The 23,896-nt window shown below is 37.9% G+C and overlaps 1 protein-coding gene across 6 annotated transcripts in view; it reads right to left on the reverse strand.

Moving 5' to 3' along the window:
- Positions 1–23,896, reverse strand: part of CSMD3 (CUB and Sushi multiple domains 3) — a 710,416-nt gene that overhangs the window by 250,772 nt on the left and 435,748 nt on the right. For all 6 annotated transcript variants that reach the window (XM_040546910.1, XM_040546915.1, XM_040546914.1 and 3 more), the window contains 3 exons: positions 23,121–23,237; positions 12,548–12,763; positions 11,791–11,979 (listed from right to left, as the gene is read on the reverse strand). In XM_040546910.1, coding sequence (XP_040402844.1) covers positions 11,791–11,979; positions 12,548–12,763; positions 23,121–23,237 — 522 coding nt within the window. The remainder of the gene's footprint in view (positions 1–11,790; positions 11,980–12,547; positions 12,764–23,120; positions 23,238–23,896) is intronic.

The raw sequence follows: 23,896 nt of genomic DNA on the forward strand, positions 1-23,896 counted from the left end.
TTTCACTATGTTTACATTCAGAGCAAACAGTTTCTTAACTTTTATTATTATTATTATTATTATTATTATTATTATTATTATTATTATTATTACTATGTGATTATATACACTCATCTTATTAATAGATTGCACCAGATTTGACTGGGATGAAGACAATTCATATCAGACCATACTGTGCTGTGCTTTAGATTTATGACCAAAACAGTACTGGCAATACATCATTTTAGCTATTGCTGAACAGTGCTTGCACAGCAACAAAGCCATTTCTGTTTCTCACTCTGCCCCACCAGCAAGTAAGCTGAGTGTGGGCAAGCATCTGGGAAGAGAGAAAGCTGGGACAGCTAACCCCAAATGACCAGAGTTGTTACTCTATGTCATATAATGTCATGCAATAAAACTAAAGGAGTTTCTACTAAACCGTTGTTTCTTGGAGATGACTGGGCATTTCTTTGCTGTTGGTGAGTGACTGCCTTTACGTAAAGTGGTTGGAAAGCTGCCTGGCCGAGAAGGACCTGGGAGTACTGGTTGATAGTTGGCTGAATATGAGCCAGCAGTGTGCTCAGGTGGCCAAGAAGGCCAACAGCATCCTGGCTTGTATAAGAAACAGCATGGCCAGTAGGGCTAGGGAAGTGATTGTCCCCCTGTACTCGGCTCTGGTGAGGCCGCACCTCGAGTACTGTGTTCAGTTTTGGGCCCCTCGCTACAAGGACATGGAGGTGCTCAAGCGAGTCCAGAGGAGGGCAACGAAGCTGGTGAGGGGTCTGGAGAACAAGTCTTACGAGGAGCGGCTGAGGGAACTGGGGTTGTTTAGCCTGGAGAAGAGGAGGCTCAGGGGAGACCTCATCGCTCTCTATAGGTACCTTAAAGGAGGCTGTAGCGAGGTAGGGGTTGGTCTATTCTCCCACGTGCCTGGTGACAGGACAAGGGGGAATGGGCTAAAGTTGCGCCAGGGGAGGTTTAGGTTGGATATTAGGAAGAACTTCTTTACTGAAAGGGTTGTTAGGCACTGGAATGGGCTGCCCAGGGAAGTGGTTGAGTCACCATCCCTGGAGGTCTTTAAGAGACATTTAGATGTTGAGCTTAGTGATATGGTTTAGTGGAGGACTTGTTAGTGTTAGGTCAGAGGTTGGACTAGGTGACCTTGGAGGTCACTTCCAATCCAGATGATTCTGTGATTCTGTGAACTCAATTTTTTTTTTTTTTTTCCTTCTTGCTTTTACCCTTCCAATTCAACTAGGTGGGGACTCTGCTGCCAGCTGGAGTCAACCCACCACGTAGGTTAAGATCCTATAATATGCAGACTGTTTTATAGTCATTTCACAAAATATTAAAAATATGTAGCACTAAACAAAGCAGCCTCAAAAACCTATTCTAGTGCAAAATTTCCTGATACTATTTTTCTTTTTTTTTTTCTTTTGTCTTTTCCCATGACATGCCATTCTGAATGTTCTTGAAAAATTGGGGAATTTGCTTCAATAACCAGGAAGAAAATTCAATAAAAATAAATGCATTTTATGAGTGAGCATTTTTATGGTGAGCTCTGACTAGCTCACCAGTGTGACTGGCTTTCTCACCATATTAGATTAAGACACATAAATGTGAATACTGACTATGTCTCTTCTGTTTGATGGTAGTAAGGCCTCAGATTTGAGTACCGTATTGAACTTGAGGAAGTTCATTTCAAAGAATGAGTAACTGGATAAGTATAGGTATTCCAGAAGCAAGAGACAAGAATGATCACAAATCTGAAAAGACTGAAGATTGTTATGTTTTGGTAAGAAAAAAGACATGAGTCTTCAACATGCAGAAGTAACTGAAGAGAGAAGTGGAAAAACATATCGAATTTAATGGGCTTGCATGTGATTATTTCTAATTACCATGTTCATCAGGATTTACAAGTAGTATTAATTCTGTCACAGGTTTTCAACATTGAAATGGTAAGTCACTTAATAGAACCAGCTAAATAAAAAGAATTATTAAAAATATTTCTACATTTGTAGAAAAGCCTATTATTAAAATTGTTCCTGCACAACATCATGTTCAATGGAATTCAGGGAATTCTATCATTTGAAAAGATGAACTTTGAAAATTCAGTATATGTTATTTGAACATTACTTTTAAATGTAAGCAATATAAAGTCTTAATTTTAAATTTCATTTTGAAATAGCATATCCTTAGAAAATGAATAATAATAACATTATTTAACATGTACTATTTATTTATACAAACATCTGAGTACAGAGAGGAAAAATAGCTTTTGCTTCTCTGGCATATTATTTCATTTAATTTCCACAAATGATCATTTATTATGATTTGTTATTTTTGTTTCAGGACTCACTGCATTGGCATTCTGTGCATCCAGAAATGAATGAATGATAAATATTCTGGCAAGAAACACTGAATAGGATTGTTATCCACCTATATCTACAACAATTTCTTTGTACTGTTGATCAGAACTATTTCCATAGCAATGTTGAAAATTATTGAATTGTTAGTTCTGCTTTTTTTTTTTTTTTTTTTTTTTTAATTTCAGCTAAATGGTTCTTACATTAAAGGAAAAAAAGAAATGAATCTCTTCAGTTTGTTTTCTTTCGCCACTTACAACAAACACAGAGGCTTCATCATCTCTCTTTTTAATTTTTTTATTAAAATGTGTATACAAACCCATGATCTCTTTTCCTGGCCCTTCTCTGAACTCCTACCAGTTCATCTCAGGGGACACTAAAAATGGAAGTTACTGCAAGCAGTCTCTGTCCAAAGACTTCTATACAACTTATGATTTTTATCTTGAACCCAGCCACCAATTAATTGTTCTCAGTGACTCTTAAGTCAATTTCTTTGGTTAATCCCATTAATTTAGAAGAATGACTGTCTTTTTTTTTTTTTTTCCTTCTCCTTCATGTAATTTATCAACCTTACATTTATTTTATCATACAGCTTATCTGTCCATTCATTTAGTTTATTATGTCTATCAGGTTCTTCAAAGTTCTCTTCTGGTTTTAACTATTCTAATCAATCTTGCTATCATGGAGTTCACTTTACTTTCAGATCACTAATGAATGTTGTAAAGCAACATTAGAACAAATACAAAATCTGAAATAATTTTAATTGATCATTTCTACCATGCATTCTCTTCATTTTCATTGCTACCAAATTTTTGCTTCTTAAAGATTATTTTAAACTAATGATAAATTCATAGAATCTCACATGAAAGTTTCTTAAGATTTAGTGGGGAAAAAAAAAAAAAAAAGTTAATGAGTTGCTCTTTATCCACTCTGTAATCTTCATGAAAATTTGAATAATTATTTCTCTGTACAGGACCAAGAGCAATGGGTGAATGCTGACATGAAATTCTGACCTGTAAAGAAGACTGTTATAACTGATGGTCTAATTGTTGCTACGTCTGCCCAAGGTAAAAGAGGGGGTGGGTGAGAAGATGGATAATTTACCTAGAATTTTGACCAGTTAAAAAATGTCTCAGCTATGTACGTGAGATGTTTTCCTAATATACAGATAATTATAGAGAAGATTACAATTTATTATTTCCTCAGGTTGCAAAAGAAAGAAAACTATACTGGGACTAAACCAAAGAGTGATAATAAAAAATGAGAATTTTCAAAATTTGGGAGTATGGCTTCAGAAATACAGACAGCATGCCTGCTTTTGTCTGTACTTAAAGATTACAGACTGAGAAGAATTACTAAGTCTTAAATATCCTCACTCTCCTGGATATCTAGGTGTGTAGGTATACACTTCCAGGAATCTCTGCACCATATCAACCAGACTTATCTGACATTTGGCAAATATGCCTTCTGCTGCTTCTCTTGTTCTTTTGACTCAGTATGTGGCACCAGAAATCCAGCAAGACCAGCAAAGACTATCTTGTGATGATTCACTGAGAATCTGAGACAGCTACGTTCCTAGACTAGGTATATAGTATATAGCTACTGCATTTTTGTTTATTTTCTGTCTGTAAATTAAAGGTTATACTACATTAAATTAACTTCGCATTAAACTTCTGATAAAATCTGTTAAGTATAATTCTAAAATATATTAATTAATATATTTTAAAATATATTAATATATGAGCTATGAATCTTCCTAAATTCTCAGGAAAAGAAAATAAGAGATATAGAAATACAAATAAACAAAATAGAAAATAAGTACATAAGCCTACAAACGTATCACAAAATGAAGATTATTTTACTTATTTAAGTATCCAACTTCAAGCAACCTAGGGGAGCTGATAGCCCAAATTGCACTGAATTTTAAGCACTGGAAACAAAATAATCTAGTATAAAGTAATTTTGTCTACAGATGTGTTTCTAAATAAAAATAAAATAAAAAAAATAAAAATAAATAAAATAAAAATAAATAAAATAAAACTTCGTAATGAAATTAATTTTGTAACAGTACAAAATAGGTTGCGGGAAGATCACATGCTGTAGTAGTCCAAAAACAGTCTAGGAGGCAGCAATAATAGTTGTGGAATACAAAGCAAAATACTTCTTCTTTCCACCTTGTATTTGCCTTTGGCTGTATTGGAAAAGTAGCTCATTAGAATGCAAAGGAATCATAAACTTTAAGCAATTGCTTCATAGGAAGATAAAGAGGGGATAAAAAGGAATCAGTACAAGCAGAAAGGATTTGGAAACTGACACATGGATGGTATCCACTCAAATTTCTAGGCACTAAGAAGCTATCAATGATACATATCAGAGCAGCAATATTTGTAAATAGGGCTTCCTTCTCAACAGGGCTTAGAAGGCTTAAGTCCTCAGCAAGATGAATTTCAACAGTTGTAGCTGATTCAAATACTGGTGAAAGACGTTAAGTGGAAAGGCCATACAGATCCCATCTGAGATCTGAGGAAGGGCACCAAGACTATTACTGCAAGGTACAGCAAGGCAAGAACTACCCTCTAGTGTCTTGATGATTTTATACAGAAAACCTACGCAGCTTGGCCACAGATAAGATGTGTTTTAGGGCTGGGAACAGTGGAGTCACCAAAAACAGCTTGCATGAAACAAACAAACAAACAAAAACCAGCAGTTAAAGACCTATACTATCTGGGCTTCTGGTGGTAGCTTCCAAGCTAACAAAATTAATAAAATGAGGATATAATTAAAGCATATCTTCTATTCTGTTCTTTATCCCACCTGCCCAATAAAATGACCAAGAGTTCATGCCGATCCATTAGATGTAGAAAAGGCAAGTATTTTGAAAACAAAGCTGTTGATCTAAAACAACACCTTATCATGCTGTTGATCATCCCCGCCCAAAAAAATAATAATAATAATTTCTATGGCACTAATGTCAAAGACATTTAATATACACAATGGGCAATATATAGGCAAATATAAAATGGGTTGAGACAACAAGCTATCTTCTGCAAGTGCTAAGTATATGTAAATACATAAAACAAGAAAAAAAAAAAGGCAACATCATCAGAATCGAATTCCATAGTATTACATTATCACAGTAGATAACCAATAATTTGAAAGAATGAAACAGCACATAGAAGATTACTATTAGAGCACAGAGAAGAAAAAATCAAAGTTAGAAAAAACAGACTTCATAATTACTTTTGGAACTTAGAATTTCTTCATATTTTCTGACAGGAAATACTGCTTTGTGTACATACAACCACTGTTAACAATCACGTATCTTTCTCATCTAAATTAGAATAAAGTATACAGCTAACATAAATTATGCTAATGGACATAATTATATTTTCATTTCCTACAATTCATATTTTTTATTTTTCTTTTAAGAACTGTTACAATACACTATAAATAGAGATAGAAGCAACCTCATGTTTATAAGCCTTGGTCCTCGTGGAGGACTTCAACCACCCCAACATCTGTTTGAGGGACAACACAGCTGGGCATAAGCAATCCAAGAGTTTCCCTGGAATCTGTTGAAATAATCTCCTTCTCTAAGTGACAGAGAAGCCAATGAGTAGAAGATCTATGCTGGACCTTGTTCTCACTAACAAGGAGGAGCTTGTGGGAAATATGAATGTCAAAGCTCAGTTTTGGCTGCAGTGAATGCAACCAAAGAAAGCACTATGAAACGGTGGAGTTCAAGATCCTTAGGACAGTGCGAAAGGCACACAGCAAACTCACAAACCTGGATTTCAGGAGAGCAGACTGTGCTTTTCAAGGATCTACTTGGTAGACATTCATGGGATAGGTGCCTGGAGGAACATGCCCTGGAGGAAGAGGGGAAGGCAGAAAGTTTGTTAATATTCAAGCATCTCTGCCTCCATGCTCAGGAGCAGTGCATCCCAACAAAGAGGAAGTCAGGCAAAAATGCCAGAAGGCCTGCATGGATGAACAAGGAGCACCTGACCAAATGCAAACTCAAAAAGGAAGCCTACAGAGGCTGGAAGCAAGGACAGGTAACCTGAGAGGAATACAGAGACACTGTCAGAGCATCCAGGTATGCAGTTAGGAAAGCTGAAGCCCAAATGGAATTGAAACTGGCCAGGGATGCCAAGGACAATAAGAAGGGCTTTTATATATCAGTGACAAAAGGAAGACTAGGGAAAATGTGCACCCTCTTCTGAAGGAAACAGGTGACCTGGTTATAGAGGACAGTGAAAAGGCCAAGGAACTGAATGTCTACTTTGCTTGAGTCTTTACTAGCAAGACTGGCCTTCAGGAATCCCAGGTCCTAGAGGCCAGGCTGAAAGGCTGGAATAAGGAATGTTTTCCTTTGGTGGAAGAGGATCAGGTCAGGGAATACTTCAGCAAACTGGACATTCCTGGGTTCTGAGGTATGCACCTATGAATCCTGAGGGCGCCTGCAGATGTAAGTGCAAGACCACTTTCTATAATCTTTGGTTGATTGTAGCAACTGGGAGAAGTGCACCCAAAGTCTGGAAGAAAGCAAGTGTTACTCCTATCTTCAAGAAGGGCAAGAAGAAGGACCCAGGGAACTACAGGCTGGTCAGCTTCACCTTGATCCCTGAGAAGGTGATGGAACACCTAATCCTGGAAACCATTTCCAGGTGCAGGAAGGAGAAGAAGATCGTCTTAGAGAAGCTGTTGAAGTATGGACTGGACGAACACAGTGAGATGGATCAAAAACTGGCTGAACAGCTGGACCTAAACGGTAGTGGTCAGTGGCACAAAGTCTAGTTGGAGACCAGTACCAAGTGGAATAACCCAGGGGTCAATACTGGGTCCAATCCTGTTTAAGATCTTCATTAATGAACTAGAAAATGGGGTAGAGTGCATCCTCAGTAAATTTGCAGATGACTCATAAATTGGGGGAATGGCTGATTCACCAGAGGGCCATGCAGTCATCCAGAGGGACCTCAACAGGCTGGAGAAATGGGCTGACAAGAATCTCATGAAGTTCAACAAGACATGCAAAGCTCTACACCTGGGAGGAACAGCCCTAGGCACCAGTACATGCTGGGGACCACACAGAAAGGAAAGTAGCTTTGTAGAAAAGGTCTTGGGGTCCTGGTGGGCACCACATTGAACATGAATCAGCAACGTGCCTTTACAAAGAAGGCTAACAGTATTCCTGACTGCATTAGGCAAAGTATCACCAGCAGGTCAAGACAGGTGATCTTTCCCCTCTATTCAGCACTGGTGAAGCTGCACCTGGAGTATTGTGTCCAGTTCTGGGCTATGCACTACAAGAGAGACATGGACACATGAAAGAGAATCCAACAAAGGGCCATCAAGAAGTTCAAGGGGCAGGAGCACCACTACTGTAAGGAGAGGCTGAGAGAGTTGGGACTATTCAGCCTAGAGAAGAGGAGGCTTGGGTTATCTTATAAATGTATGTAAGTACACGAAGGGAGAGTGAGTGAACAGTGGTACAAGTTGCCTATGTGTCATGGAGTGTCCATCCTTGGAGATCTTCAAAAGCTGCCTGGAACTGGTGTTGGGCATCCTGTTCTAGGTGTCCCTGCTTGAGCAGGGGTTGGACCAGATGACCTCCAGAGGTCTCTTCCAATTTCAACCATGCTGTGATTCTGTGAAACTGACATATTTCTCTTTCATATATAATATTTACCCTCACAAGCTTCAACAGGAAAATAAAAAATAAAAATAGTTAAAAATAAAAACATCCATCTCTAAATCAGAAGAAAAAATTTATGATCCTCCAAAATACAAAATAAAATAAAATATATAAGTATCTTTATCTACCGTCTGCTTGGCAATGAAACAGAAATATGCATATGTTGTAGTGGAATAAAAAGTAAAATACTCGTATAATAAGGGGCATTACAATTCTTTTGATTTTTATTTAAAAAAAAAAAAAAGTTCATAGTATGCTGATGTACCAAGAGGATGTGGGAAATTAGGAACAGAAGTGGTTTGGGATTAAAGCAAAACAAATGTCACTTTGTAAAGGCAAACACCCTCATATGTATTGCTAATAAAAGGAACCAACCTAGTCATGTACAATCAATCAACCTATTATACTAATTCAGACTCTACTGTTGAAGGATTCTTCACAAGATATTGATTCCACTCATTTTTCAAATTTTGAATTTAGTCAAGGTCAGGATTACTAATAGTGCAAGATACTGTACAGTCCTTTCACAGCCAATGAACAACATCTGAACATCACCAGAACAATTCATTCTGATTGGTCCTAAACTCTGTGCTTCCTAGAGCCTTAAACATCAAGAGCATGTGAACAAAGAACCAGTCACAGATAACATCAATTGTTCTGGCATTCTATTTATTCCTAGAATCTTTGTGAAGGCCCCAAACACTATCTTCCGTCACATAGCTGGAATTTCTTATTTTGTGAATGAAAGCACTTTTGTTATGTGCTAAAGAAGCACTCTGGTCACGTTAAGTGTGTCTACACTACTAAATGCATCCACTCCTGGAAGAGATAAGTGGTGAAGCATGGTGTCCATCTACACCACTCGGAGCTAAACCCATCTGGAGAAGCCCAGTCATGTCTATAACACTACATGGTTTGGGAGTCCTCTAGCTTCTATGTGGTGCTTCTGTGGTCCAAATGCATAACTGTAATTTTCTCTGTGTTCAGAATATCCAAAATTATTTGAGAACTATGCTACACCCAGAATAATAGTGGCTATTTGTTGTACAGAATTAAGCAAATTTGCAATATGACATGAAGATTGGCACGATTGTGACTGACTATACAAAACAGGCTTTGATTGTACATGTAAATGAAAAAGCTGTTAGGAGGTCTCCACAAGGCAATGGGACCAAGTCTAGTGAAGTCCGACTCATATCACCTACTGGAAGGGTATTCTGTGGTGAACTATCCTTAAAATAAAATCTTGTGGATATAAAGGGAAACTAAATGGCTAGCACCTGAAGAGACCACAGAAGGAATTAAGAACTACGCAATTTGTACTATCAAAGGACCAAGACACAGGTGGAAGTAGAGAACTAAGATATGTAACAATGTACAGATGTTCATTATGAGCATTTACTAATAAAACAACAGAAATAATAGTATGACCCACAGGACTCAACTAACTATCCCTATCAAGAGGATACAGAATCAAGAACATGGGAAGATTCAAGTTGGAAGGGACCTTAGGATGTATCTAGTTCATCCTCATGCTCAAAGAAGGCTCAGCCCTGATGTCAGACCAGGTTGCTCAGGGCTTTAACCAGCTGAGACTTGAAAACCTCCAAGGGTGGGTACCACAACCTCTCTGGGCAACCTGTTCCACTATTTATTTTTTTCATAAAAAGGTTTCTGTTTATTTCCAGTCTGAAACTTTCTTGTTTCATCTTATGCCTTTTCCTTTCATCCTCCTATCATAAACCACTGTGAAGAGCCTTAATGGTCTCCTTACAGGTACTGAGGGCTGCTATTAGGTTCTATTGAAGCTTCAGTCTGGAAAGGACCAATTGTCTCACCTTTTGTTGCAGGATCAGTGGTCCAGCTTCTAACCATCATTTATTTGTGTCTCTCTTGTATTGTACTGACAATCTGAGCACAAATAGTATGAACAGTGGTTCATTCCCAAGTGGGCTTTTGAGTATGTGAAAATGTATATATCAGAAGTATTAAAACTTGTGAATCGCTTCTGTAGAAAATGCCAAACACGAGCAACATAAACAATATGTAGATTTCTGAATTCAGTATACGTGGTCAATGGAAGGAGGATTATTTATGGGGAGAAAACAGTACAGTAAGTTGTTCTAGTGGAGACCATATTTCATTTTCAAAGACAAGGAGAAAACTTTGACTGAAACATAATTCAACCCTTGTATACCAGCTTTTGTCTCTCTCTCTCTTTCTCTTTCCTTTTTTTCCAAACATGCAAACATAAATATTTATTTTCTATATCATGAAAACTAAATAGCAATTCTTTTCATTTTTGTTCCTGCACAAGATCTTTACAGATAATTTACTGATTAATTTTCAGTATACTAACATTTCCAGGTATTTATTACTAAAATTTTATCCATTTTCACAGCTTTGCATGCATTCATTATTTTTCTTCTGGTTACAAAATCACCATCTCCTACACAACAATAACTTTTATTCATACACTACTCTGACCTACACTGACCTAGCCTCTAAACCATCTTTTCTATAAATGCACACATAAATGTTGTTTATGCATATGGGGAATTCAGAACTTTTGCTATACTAAAGAGTAAGCATGAAATTAGGGCATGAAATTTTTGATACAGTAACTAACACAGAGTATAAGCAAGCATCGAGTAAATCAATTATTATACAATCAGATCCTGAAATAAATGGGTTTCACTATGATGCAATTTAGTTTGAAGAAGATTCCAAACACACATTGATATAGATATTTTCATATATAGACATTTCCATACAGGAAATACCCTTACATAAGTAAAAAAAATTACAGACACTTAAGTAACTATCTTACTTTTTAGAAATACTACACATTTTTCTTTTTATCTTTTTATCTTTATCTTTATCTTTTTTCTTTTTTTCTTTTTCTTTTTCTTTTTCTTTTTCTTTTTCTTTTTCTTTTTCTTTTTTTCTTTTTCTTTTTCTTTTTCTTTTTTTCTTTTTCTTTTTCTTTTTCTTTTTCTTTTTCTTTTTCTTTTTCTTTTTCTTTTTCTTTTTCTTTTTCTTTTTCTTTTTCTTTTTTTTTTCTTTTCTTTTTCTTTTTCTTTCTTTCAACAGTTCTCCATAGAAGTGAAACAAAAGACCTTTAGGGAGAATTCATCTCAGACAACTTTAGCCACTAAAAGTTAAGTTTCCTACTTATGTAGGTTACCTCTACAGTGAGTGGAAAGTTTTAGGAACCATTAGAGGTTGCTTCAGTTATCATTGGTATTATTTTCAAGCCAGAACAACTGTTCTCTGAAGATACCCTTCTCTAACTTACCTAGGAAGCCCATGTTGTCTGTTCTTCTACACATGGACCTACTTGTATGAAATAAATCTGGTTTAAGTGATTTAATTATATTTATGCATTTTTGTAATACAGGTATCACCTGGAAATTTGCACTGACAAACAAAAGCCAATTATTGGATAACTGAACTGGTAAATGTTGACAAGTTTATACCCAGTTTTCCTAATCTATTTATCAAAATAAGAACAGTAAGGATTTTGTCCTCAATTTGAAATGTTATGAAGTCTATGAATAATTCTAATATTAATTATATTAAAAATAAAATTAAAAAAAAAAAAGAAATTTGACTAAGGAGATATGGAGGATATGAAAGTACCTTACAAATTAAGAGGTGTATTACCATGCATTTCCATGCTGTATATCTGCAAATCCATGGACAATGACTACACATACAAGCAAATGAAAGCAGCTGACCACGTACCCACACACCTTGGCAGAGGTGCACTCCATACTCGTCGGCCACCACCTAGACAAATAATCTCTGAAGCTCCTTCCAAACGATATCCAGATGAACAGGAGAATGTCAGAGTATCTCCCACTCCAAAATTAAATCCTATTCTGTTACCAAACTCTGGGATCCCAGGATCTTCACAAGGTTCTAGATTATATTCTGAAAGCAAGAGAACAAGTCAGCTTGTACAAGCGAGAACAACTTGTGTTTTCTATCAGCCTTTTTTCTAATCTTGCAGTCTAATAAGTTCTGTGCATTTCCAACTGACCTTGAATAAAGATTTCAGTTTTAAAAACAAAATGAATGCATGAATGTTAAGTTGGCAATTAGACTACCTTCAAAAGCTAGACTAATGAATACATTCATAACATTTTTAAGATGCATAACACAACATGTTTTATCACACTTATTAGAGCCATAAATGCCCCAGACACATAAAACAAATAAAAACAATGGTACAGCGTAAGAGTCTGACTGACTGACTCACGGGCTCATCTGGAATTTCACTAACTGTGAAATTATTAGACCAGTTCTGTTTCCTCCCCTCACTTGAATGTTGCTTACAGTTTATTGTCATCTTACTTATCATGTAGCAGAGATTTCAGAGAGATTTTCTCGCTTTAAAATTGCTGTGCTTAAAACAAACAAACAAACAAACAAACAAACTTAAATAATCTTATGATTCAGTATATCATAAAACAAATTATTCCTGATGGTGTTTCCTTACCAGAGAAAGAAATGTTAAATCCTTCATATGATATCGAAAAATCTGATATAAAGCGTAACTGGGCTCTGAAATTTCCATAGAGACCTGCATTGATTGGTGAAGGAAGCTCTGAGCCAGTCAGACGTGCTAACGGTTGTGTGAAACTGCCATTCTCTGTTATTAGTAAGTAGTCGTGATGATCCTCCAAATGAAAGGTGTAGAAGGTGAACTGCACTCCTATTAGAAAATGTAGAATTAATTTATGTATCACACAGTTAACATAAATGTAACTAAGACAATGATTAAACTAATACATTTCATTATGAATCATGGTTCAGAAAAGAAAGATAATCCAACATTTCTAAAATTGAGTATCTTTCTTGATTTTCGTCTCAATATCTTTACATCAGGTCTTTTGATGCTACTAGTCACTTTTCCCTTTAGCTGTTAAATATGGATGACTGATTTACAGAATTCAAGGACATGCTTGTATTTTGATGCAAAATCCAATGATGAATTTGTTCAAAATTACAAGCTGCATAAGGAAGAATGGGAAAAGTAAGCTTTATCCCCAGCAGTCAACAGTATCCTTGTATAGCAAGTGAAAGAAAAGGTCATAAAATATATGACATCATATACTCATGGAACACACACTAGCAGGAGAACTTCCTCTCCCCAAAGGGAGGTCTCTTTAGAAGATATGTAAACAAAATTTTTTTTGCAAACCATCAGATACAAATCACAAGTCTAGGAAGGAAGAACCAGGAACCTAATAGCAAAAAAAGAATAGCAATAAAAGAACTTAAAGGTCAAGACAGACAATTAAATTACTTTTTCTGCATATCTGTAACTAAGAGTCAGACCATAATCCTTGGATAGAATGCACATAAAATTCAAGAAAAACAAATCGGAGAAGACATTAGCTAGCTTAAGATATTTTTGAGACCTCTGCTAGAGAGCATGCATAGTCGCATAAAAGTTCTAAAACAGTGATTCCAGATTTGTAAAATTATTCTGATAATGTAAAGCTTAGGAAGATCCATTCATGTGACTGAAAATAGAAGACTGAAGATGAAGGTAGTATATGAAGATTAATGATCCTCAGGTACTCTTACAGACAACAGATTTTAATAGTAGATGTAACATTGATCAAAAACCAAACCTTTCAGTAGGAAAATCAATGATAAGAAATTAGGAAAGTAATAAATTACATACACACATATACAAGATTCAATGAGCAGGAATTACTGGGACACTAACAAATACGAGAACTCTTACATTTCTGATTGGTGGGCTGTCCTAGTTTCAGTTAGGACAGAGTTAATTTTCCTCCTAGTAGCTGGTAGGATACTATGTTTTGGATCAGGATGAGAAGAGTACTGATAACATGCTGATGTTTTAATTGTTGCAGAGCAGTGCTTACACCAAGCCAAGGACTTTTCAGCTTCTCGCTCTGTCCTGCAGCGGGCAGGCTAGGGATGCAGCAGGAGCTGGGAGGGGACAGACCCAGGACAGCTGACCCAAACTGGCCAAAGGGGTATTCCATACCATCTGACGTCATGCTGAACAATATAGAGGGGTGGCTAGCCGGGGTGGAGGGGGGGGCCGGCTGCTCGGGGATAGGCTGGGCATCGGTCAACGGGTGGTGAGCAATTGCATTGTGCATCACTTATTTCGTACACATTATTTATTATTATTATTATTATTATTATTATTATTATTATTATTATTATTATTATTATTATTTTCCTGTCTTAATAAACTGTCTTTATCTCAACCCACAGGCTTCACTTTCCCATTTCTCTCCCCCATCCCAGAGAGGGAGGGGGGAGGGTGAGCGAACGGCTGTGTGGTGTTTAGCTGCTGGCCAGGTTAAACCACAACATGGGCCATTAAATGTACCACTATAATGTTGTAGCAGTTCAAACAGAACTTCGTAACTGATGAATGGGGAAAAAAGATTATCTTTGGTTTAATTGAAATTACAGATTTACTGTGGAGTATTGGAGGGAATTTATGAGATTACGTTAAACCATCAGATTTTTAAATGGTATTTGGAGACTGTGCAAAACTTTTTATGGGATATGTAGAGCCAAAGGTAAGTAACAGAAGATCTGTTGATCTGTTAGAGTGGGTCCTGAGGAGGGACACAAAGATCAAAGGGCTGATATACCTCTCCTATGAAGAAAGGCTTGAGAGAGCTGGGGATGTTCAGCCTGGAGAAGAAAAGACTCCAGTGCTGAAGACTTTCAGTACTTAAAGGGGGCTCATAGAAAAGATGGAGAGTTGGAGAGTGCCTTTTTTTTTTTTTCATCTTTTTTTTCCCATGAGCAAATAGTGATATGACAAGCGGAAATGGTTTTAGACTAAAAGAGGGGAGATTTAGATTAGACGTTAGTAGGAAATCCTTTACTCAGAGTGTGATAAGGCGCTGGAACAGGTTGCCCAGAAAAGTTATGTATGCTCCATTCCTGGAGGTGTTCAAGGTCAGGCTGGATGGGGCTCCTGGAAACCTGATCTAGTGGGTGGCATCTCTGTCCATGGCAAGGGGATTGGAACTAGATGATCTTTAAGGCCCCTTCCAACACAAGCCATTCTATGATTCTATGATCTTTGGGATTCATACTTAGTCTTTCTATCAGCTGGACATAGGAATGGAAACAGCAAGAGCAATCCCTTGGGTCTTAGAGACCTCTAGTTACGTCTTCGCTTTTCAGAAATGGGAAAATTGTTCAGCCTTTTAAAGTAGATACCCTCTTTTCTTCTTAGAGCTCCCCAGCCAAGACTTATTGTAGCTTGCAGATCCAGACAAACATGCCCTTACTTAGTAGCACTGGTAAAGAAATTACTGGATCAGGTTGCATTTTATGTATAAGATAAAACCAAATAATCCCCAAAATATCTTTAGGATTTAAAATATCTTAATCTAATAATTATATAAGCAAAATCACTCATCTGCTTTGAGCATCGTATTTATTCTCTCCAAAGAAAGTTTTTTGGTAGCAACTCAAAACATTGGAATTGCTATGAATTCACTGAGGTTCACTGAATTTTGTTCAAACATAAACTCAAATTTTAACTACAGGGAGTGTTTCAGACAATTTTACAGATAGCCATGGCATTTCTAAGCATAACACCAAGGTATATCCTAGTTGTACAATTTGGTTTTCTGTAGAAAATGCTCTAATATTAATACATGTTATGTGACATACTGTGTCACAGAGAAGAATTTTAAAAAGATAGGTTCAAGTAGATTCCTTCTTATTTTGCACATGCCCCTTTTTTATAAGGCAAATATATATATATATATATATATATAAATATTTTTTTGACTAAAACCAAGAAGGCATAACACTGTAATGTCATTTCTAAATATTATAATCCAGAATGCTGGGGAGTGGGAAGAGGGTGGGGGGAGTGAGTAAATGAATTGTTCTACTAGTTAGTTGTTTAAACTATACCATTGACAGTCCACAAATTTCACTTCACTATATATTGAACTATATGCTAACAACAGATACAATATAGATGATTCATTTCCTCTTCAGGTATAATACAAATTACTAGACTTATTAACTACACTTAAAGTGCATGTTCCAATATTCTAATTATCAAAATTAAAAATAAAAATAATAATACAAAAAATCATAGCAAAGTTTTTAGTGGACATTCAAGAATCTTAATACTGGTCCACATGAATATGAATGAGAAATCAATCCAGAATTCCCTGTTTAATGCAACTGAATAGTAAAATTAAAATATAAAAATATATATTGCAGATGCTATTATTTCAGACAATATATATGAATACAGAAATAGAGCTTTTCTTAGCAATACAACATAGGCAGATATAACATATAAATCTTAACTAAATATATGCATTTAATCACCTGCCCTTAAGTAATAGCATTATGAAGCTGCAACACAAAGAGACATGTTTTAAAGTACCCCCCAGCATTCTGTGGCTACATGTTACATACATTTGCTTGGTAGTCTGACATCAGACTGCCAAATTTTATCCAAAAAAAAAAAAAAAAGCTTAAAGAAAAATATTAATTATATTCTACAAAAAGTATCAGTAGTTAATAGGCAGTACAAGATACTCCTTGACATTCTGAAGTACTAATTATATTAGACATGAACTAGAGCAGAAAATGAGATTTCCAGAATAAAATTTATCTCCTCTATTTTAAAATAATCTATGCATATGTCTGGGATTAATTTTCTCTAATGGTTACCATCTAACACTTAAAAAAATCTCTGAGTCTCCCCTTGGACAATTCATCCATCAGATAAAGCTCCTGGACATCAGATAATAGAGGTAAATAGGCACTTTCAGAGGACAATTCATTCCATCTATTTTAGATACATTTACGTTGAGATAACCCATGTCCTGAAGATAAACGAGTGTTTCCATTAAATATAAGAAGTGGCCTAGTGGACTAGCCTACCAAACATAGCGCTGTACTGTTAGAAGTTTAAAGTTAAACCAGGTAAACTTAATCTTCCTGTTTCTTTGACAAAGGGAAAGTCCTCCTTTCTCAGCTGCCCCATTCAGCAGCAGGCTGACATTTTCCTCAGTCTTCCTTTTTCTACTGGTGTATTTGAAGAAGCCCTTCTTGTCGTCCTTGACATGCCTTGCCAGATTTAATTCCAAATGGGCCTTGGCCTTCCTTGTCACATCCCTGCATACTCTGACAGAGTCCCTGTATTCCTCCCAAGTGGCCGGATCCTTTTTCCACAAACTTCCTTCTTCTGTCTGAGCTTTGCCAGGAGCTCCCTGCTCATCAATGCAGGTCTCCACCCTTTGCTTGCCTTCTTACTCATAGGGATGCAACGATCTTGAGCTTGGAGGAAGTGATACTTGAATACCAACCTGTTGTCTTGGACCCACCTTCCTTCCAGAGCCCTAACCCATGGATTTCTTCCAAGTAGATCCCTGAAGATGCCAAAGTTTGCTATCCTGAAGTCCAGGGTCACAATCCTACTTTTTGCCCTGCTTCCTCCTTGCCAGAAACTGAACTCCGCTGTATCATGGTCAATCAAGGCTGCCCCCAACCCTCACATCTCCAACTAGTCCTTCCTCATTCAGTCATACAAGGTCCAGCAGCACACCTCTCCTGGTTGGCTTCTCCACGACCTGTTCAAACTCAGGAGGTGAGCTTATCCTAGACAAACTCAAGAAGTGCAGCCTAGATAAGCGGATGGTGAGGTGGATTGACAATTGACTAGATGGCAGAGCTCAGAGGGTTGTAATCAGTATGTACAGAGTATAAGTTGGAGGCCTGTAGCTAGCAGTGTCCTCCAGGGGTCAGTACTGTGTTGTTTAACTTATTCATCAACAACCTTGATGATGAAATGGAGTGCACCCTCAGCAAGTTTGCTGATGACACAAAGCTTGGAGGAGTGTCTTATACTCCAGAGGGCTGTGCTGCCATTCAGAGGGACCTCGACAGGCTGGAGGGTTGGGCCGAGAGGAACCTCATGAAGTTCAACAAGGGCAAGTGCACCTAGGGAGGTCCTGCACCTACGGAGAAATTACCCCAAGCACCAGTACAGGCTGGGGGGTGACCTGTTGGAGAATAGCTCTGCAGAGAAGGATGTGGGAGTCCTAGTGGACAGCAGGCTGACCATAAGCAGGAAATGTGCCCTTGTGGACAAAAAGGCCGACTGTATCCTGGGGTGAATTCAGAAGAGTGTTGCCAGCAGGTCAAGGGAAGTGATCCTACCCATCTACTCAGCCCTGGTGAGGCCACACCTGGAGTACTGTGTCTGGGCCTGGGCTCCCCAGTACAAGAGAGACATAGAACTACTGGAGTGAGTTCAGAGGAAGATCAGAGGATGATGATATTATGAAGACTGTCACAAGTCCATGGGGCCAGATGGGATCCACCCGACGGTGCTGAGGGAGTTGGTGGATGTGATTGCTAGGCTGCTTTCCATCATTTATCAGTCATCTGGAGAGATCCTGGATGACTGGAGACTTGCTAATGTGACACCCATCTATAAGAACGGTTGTAAGGAGAGCCCAGGGAACTACAGGCCTGTAAGCCTCACCTCAGTGCCAAGAAAGGCGATGGAACAGGTCATTTGGGATGCAAACACACAATGTATGCGGGACGACTGGAGGATCAGGCCCAGTTAGCATGGGTTAGTGAAAGGCAGGTCCTGCCTGACCAACTTCTATGACCGGGTGATCCGCCTGGTGCATGAGGGAAAGGCTGTTGACATGGTCTACCTAGACTTCAGCAAGGCCTTTGACACTCTCCTGGAGAAGCTGGAAGCCCATGGCTTAGACAGGTACACTCTTTGCTGGGTTAAAAACTGTCTGGATGGCCAGGCCTGGAGAGTAGTTGTGAATGGAGTGAAATCCAGCTGGCAACCAGTCACAAGTGGTGTTCCCCAGGGGTTGGTGTTGGGGCCCATCCTCTTTAATATCTTTGTTAATGATTTGGTTGAGGGAATTCATTGCACCCTCAGTAAGTTTGCAGGTGACACCAAGTTGGGGGGAAGTGTTGATCTGCTAGAGGATAGGAAGGCCCTGCAGAGGGACCTGGACAGGATGGATCAATGGGCAGAGGCCAATGGGATGAGGTTAAACATGGCTAAGTGCCAGGTTCTGCAGTTTGGCCACAACAATCCCATGCAGCACTACAGGCTTGGGGGAGAGCGGCTACAAGCTGTGCAGCGGAAAAGGATCTGGGGGTGCTGATTGATGCTTGCCTGAACATGAGCCAGCAGTGTGCCCAGGTGGCCAAGAAGGCCAACGGCATACTGGCTTATATCAGGAATAGTGTAGCCAGCAGGATGAGGGAAGTGATCATCCCCCTGTACTCTACTCTGGTGAGGCTGCACCTCGAGTGATCTGTTCAGTTTTGGGCCCCTCAGTACAAAGCTGGTGAAGGGCCTGGAACACAAGTCCTATGAGGAGCATCTGAGGGAACTGGGGTTGTTTAGTCTGGAGAAGCGGAGGCTAAGGGGAGACCTTATTGTTCTCTACAATTACCTGAAAGGAAGTTGTGAGGAGCTGGGAGTCAGCCTCTTCTCACAGGTAACTAGTAATAGGACTAGAGGGGTTGGCCTCAAGTTGCACCAGGGTAGGTTTAGGTTGAAAATTAGGAGAAATTTCTTCTCAGAAAGAGTAGTCAGGCATTGGAATGGGTTGTACAGGGAAGTGGCGGCATCACTGTCCCTGGGGCTGTTCAAGGAAAGGTTGGACCTGGAACTTAGAGACATGGTTTAGTGGGTGACATTGGTAGTAGGGTGATAGTTGGACCAGATGATCTTGGAGGTCTTTTCCAACCTTAATGATTCTATGTTTCTATGAAGATGATCAGAGGACTGGAGCACTTGTCATACAAGGACAGAATGAAAGAACTGGCCTGTTTAGCCTGGAAAAGAGAAGCCTTAGGGGAGACATCATTCATGTATATAAACATCTGAGGCGTGCGTGTCAACAGGATGGAGCCGGTCTCTTTTCAGTTGTACCCAGTGATAAGACAAGAGGCAATGGGCACAAACTGAAGCACAGGAGGTTCTGGCTCAATATGAGGGGACACTTCTTTACTGTGAGGGTGACAGAGCACTGGAACAAGTTGCCCAGAGAGGTTGTGGAGTCTCCTTCTCTGGAGATATTCAAAACCTGCCTGGATGCCATCCTGCACGATGTGCTCTAGGTGATGCTGCTTGGCAGGGGGTTGGACTAGATGACCTTCAGAGGTCCTTTCCAACCTCAGCCATTCTGTGATTCTGTGATACCTGTTATACTACAAGAATGTGCTTACATTATATATATATATATGTGTATCTGTGTGTATGTGTTTATAAATGTGTATGTTTATAATATTTCTCTATGTGTATATTATTTCTACATATTTGTTTTCTTCGGAGTCTCATTATATGTGGTGTCTTTTTCAATGAATTCACATAAAACATTATCACATTTGAGAACTTCAGCTTTACTTATTACAACTTTTAAATACATTTCTAGCTGAGGGTTTCAGAAAAAGATTTCACACAGACACACACAAAAAACCTACTTAATTTTCTCAAAAGAAAAAAAAAGGATTTTTTTTCCAACTACTTGCCCTCAGAAATCCCATTTTAAATGTAAGAAAAACAAAATTGTTAATAACAAATCTTTCAAGAATCCTAACAAATGTACGTTGAATTTGGGCTCCTGCTTGCTGCAAAACTTACATAATTTTCACTCAGGTATTACTCCATGAAACTAACCACTCTTACATGTCTGCTCCTTCTCTTTAATGCCCAAATTACCAAGCTTGAGATAGTTACCCAATGGCTTTTCAAACAGGGTGCAAGCTAAATGGCTGCAGGACTTACACTTTATTTAAGTCTATTCATACAAACAGTGATATTCATCCCACATCCTTTCTCCACTGCAAAAGAATCACAGTACCTTATTTTCCTGCAACTCTAAGAGCCAAGCATCATCCATAGAGGTAACAAGGGCAAATACAGCATCCAGAGTAGGTTCAGTAATTTTGTAATGTTTTCTCACTGTTGAAACTTACAAGCAAATTACATTGCCACAATGAGGTTTGGTAGTTGACTTGCAGAACAGCTAGAGTAATGATTTTGAGAGAGACACTTTGCTATTTTATCAAATTTTAAATGGGACATCCAGTCATGGTGGTTTAACATCTATTGCACTACTTGTACAAGACAGAACAAGGGAATCACAGATAAGCACACTTTTCTGTGAGGTAACTATGTTATCAATACCTCTCTTAAAGAAATACATCATTAGTATACTTTGCCACATCTTCCATTCTCTCACAGACAAAACTGACAGAATTCAGAAGTGAATTTGCCTTCCCTCTCCCATTTCTTTTTCTCTATTCTCCTTTTCCTCTATTCTTTCCAGCATTACAGACACAATATTACTTTTGTTCTTATCACCTCACCCTATTTATATTTAATTTATCTTACAATATTTATCTCTACTTGTCACCTTCCCTTAAATTTAACTGGCAGTCACACCTATATTTAAAATAAAACAGCAAATAAATAAATAAATAAATCTAATACCTTGATCTACTTCTTATCTACTCCCAAAGCCTGAAAGCATCTGGGACACACTGTTTCAAGGAAATTTCATTACCTGGAATTCCCAAATTCCATTGTATCCAAAGCATTTTCTAACCTCTCCTGTAACTCTTATATTCCTTTGAAATAAGATCATTTCTCAAAGCAAAGTTAAATCCCGTATTACATATTTATCTTGATATCTGACTTCAACAAATAACCTTTTCTTGAGTCTCCTGTCTCTCATTAGTTTTTTAGTCATTAGTTCTTTCTTACCATTCTAAATGTCCCCTGAAGGGGTTGTATTATTTATCTTTTTTCTCCATCTACATTTATTTCTAAACCATATTATTTATTGAACCTCTAGGTGTACAATAAGCTACCATTTATATGCTGCCACCCTGAAAACGTATCTCAGTAAGCTGAAACAATTTCTTTCCTTCAAAATAAAGGGACTTTTCTTTCTGACATTTCCTTGTCAATAGCTATTCATAATGTAAAATTTCACATAATGAAAACTATATTTTAAACAATTCTCTTCTCATTACCTTCACTTCTTTTTATGACATAATATGAATAACATCCTCACATAAGTCTTCACTTCAGATTCTTCTATTGATACAAAATCTAAATATCAAGGACTATTTCTGTCTAATGTCTCTCTCTAAGAGAAGGCATTTTTTCATGAACACAGAAAAAACATCCACCTTCTTTCACCTGTACGGATTAATGTACCCTCATCCAACTGGCTGTTACTTGGACTACAGACTTTCAGTGACTTTTTGTTCCATAAAAAAAATTTGGCTTTCCACTGGGCCTAGTCTACATCTGGAATTCTAGGAATTAATACAATAAATATAAATTCAAACAAAAATCAGCAATACAATTCCTAATTCAGTGTGGCTAAACTAGATCTGCAATCTATATGTGTAGCACAGACCACTGGACTTTTATATATACATTTAAGAAAAAAAAACACAACAAAACAAAACAAAGAAATAAAGGAAAATAAAGGGAAGGGAAGGGAAGGGAAGGGAAGGGAAGGGAAGGGAAGGGAAGGGAGGGAAGGGAAGGGAAGGGAAGGGAAGGGAAGGGAAGGGAAGGGAAGGGAAGGGAAGGGAAGGGAAGGGAAGGGAAAAGGGAAAAGGGAAAAGGGAAAAGGGAAAAGGGAAAAGGGAAAAAGGAAGGGGAAGGGGAAGGGGAAGGGGAAGGGGAAGGGGAAGGGGAAGGGGAAGGGGAAGGGGAAGGGGAAGGGGAAGGGGAAGGGGAAGGGGAAGGGGAAGGGGAAGGGGAAGGGGAAGGGGAAGGGAAGGGAGGGGAAGGGAAGGGAGGGGAAGAGAAGAGAAAAAAGAGAAGAGGACAAGAGGAGAAGAGAAGATGACAAGAGAAAAGAGAAGAGAAGAGAAGAGAAGAGAAGAGAAGAGAAGAGAAGAGGAAGAGAGAAGAGAAGAGAAGAGAAGAGAAGAGAAGAGAAGAGAAGAGAAGAGAAGAGAAGAGAAGAGAAAATTGAAAAAAAGGAGGAGAAAAGAGAAAACAATGTATTTACCTTTCCCATGGGTAACATCCACAGTCCATGTACAATTCAGTGAATTTGGATAGAGTTCTGGATAACCAGGGGATAAAATTGTCCCACTAGGTCCTCTAACATCTCCACCACACAAAGCTAGAATTATCAAACAAACAAATAAACAGACAAATAGTATATTAATAAAACAATATAGAACATACAGCTTAGAAAAAAAAAAAAAAAAAAGAACAAAACTATCTTTTAAAAACTTCTGATTTTAAAACTACTGAAAACTAGTTGATCAAATCATTCACCAATCCTACTTATGGACAATAGTCCATTAACACAATATGAAAGGAAATAAAATCAAAGAATAGTTAACATGCTTTTTGCTAGTTATTAATAAAACAAAAAGTGAGTTTCCTTAGCTGTTTTTTCCACATTTTCTTGTGATTCTGTGAAACTCAAAAGTCCAGCAGGAGGATGAAGGCAGAAAATATAGAACCAAACAACAGCACTTTAACTTTAGCCAGGTGCTAAGGCTGGAGAGTTAAAATGGAGTAGAGTAGACCTTAGTATTGAAGAATTACTGACTGGTAATATTAATGCAGGGAAGCATGACATCCTTTAGCGTATCATGCATCTTCATCTATAATTGACAACTGCCAATATAAGAATAAGCCATTCTATAGTATCAATAGTGACTTTGTAATCAGCAATTGAACGATATAAAAATTAAATTACTGCTTGAATTAATACAAAATACAGAAGTAAAATCATCACAAAACTGGCATAAATATCTTCAAAATTCACCA

This window comes from Cygnus olor, chromosome 2 (assembly GCF_009769625.2).
Source record: "Cygnus olor isolate bCygOlo1 chromosome 2, bCygOlo1.pri.v2, whole genome shotgun sequence".
Classification (NCBI taxonomy): domain Eukaryota; kingdom Metazoa; phylum Chordata; class Aves; order Anseriformes; family Anatidae; genus Cygnus; species Cygnus olor.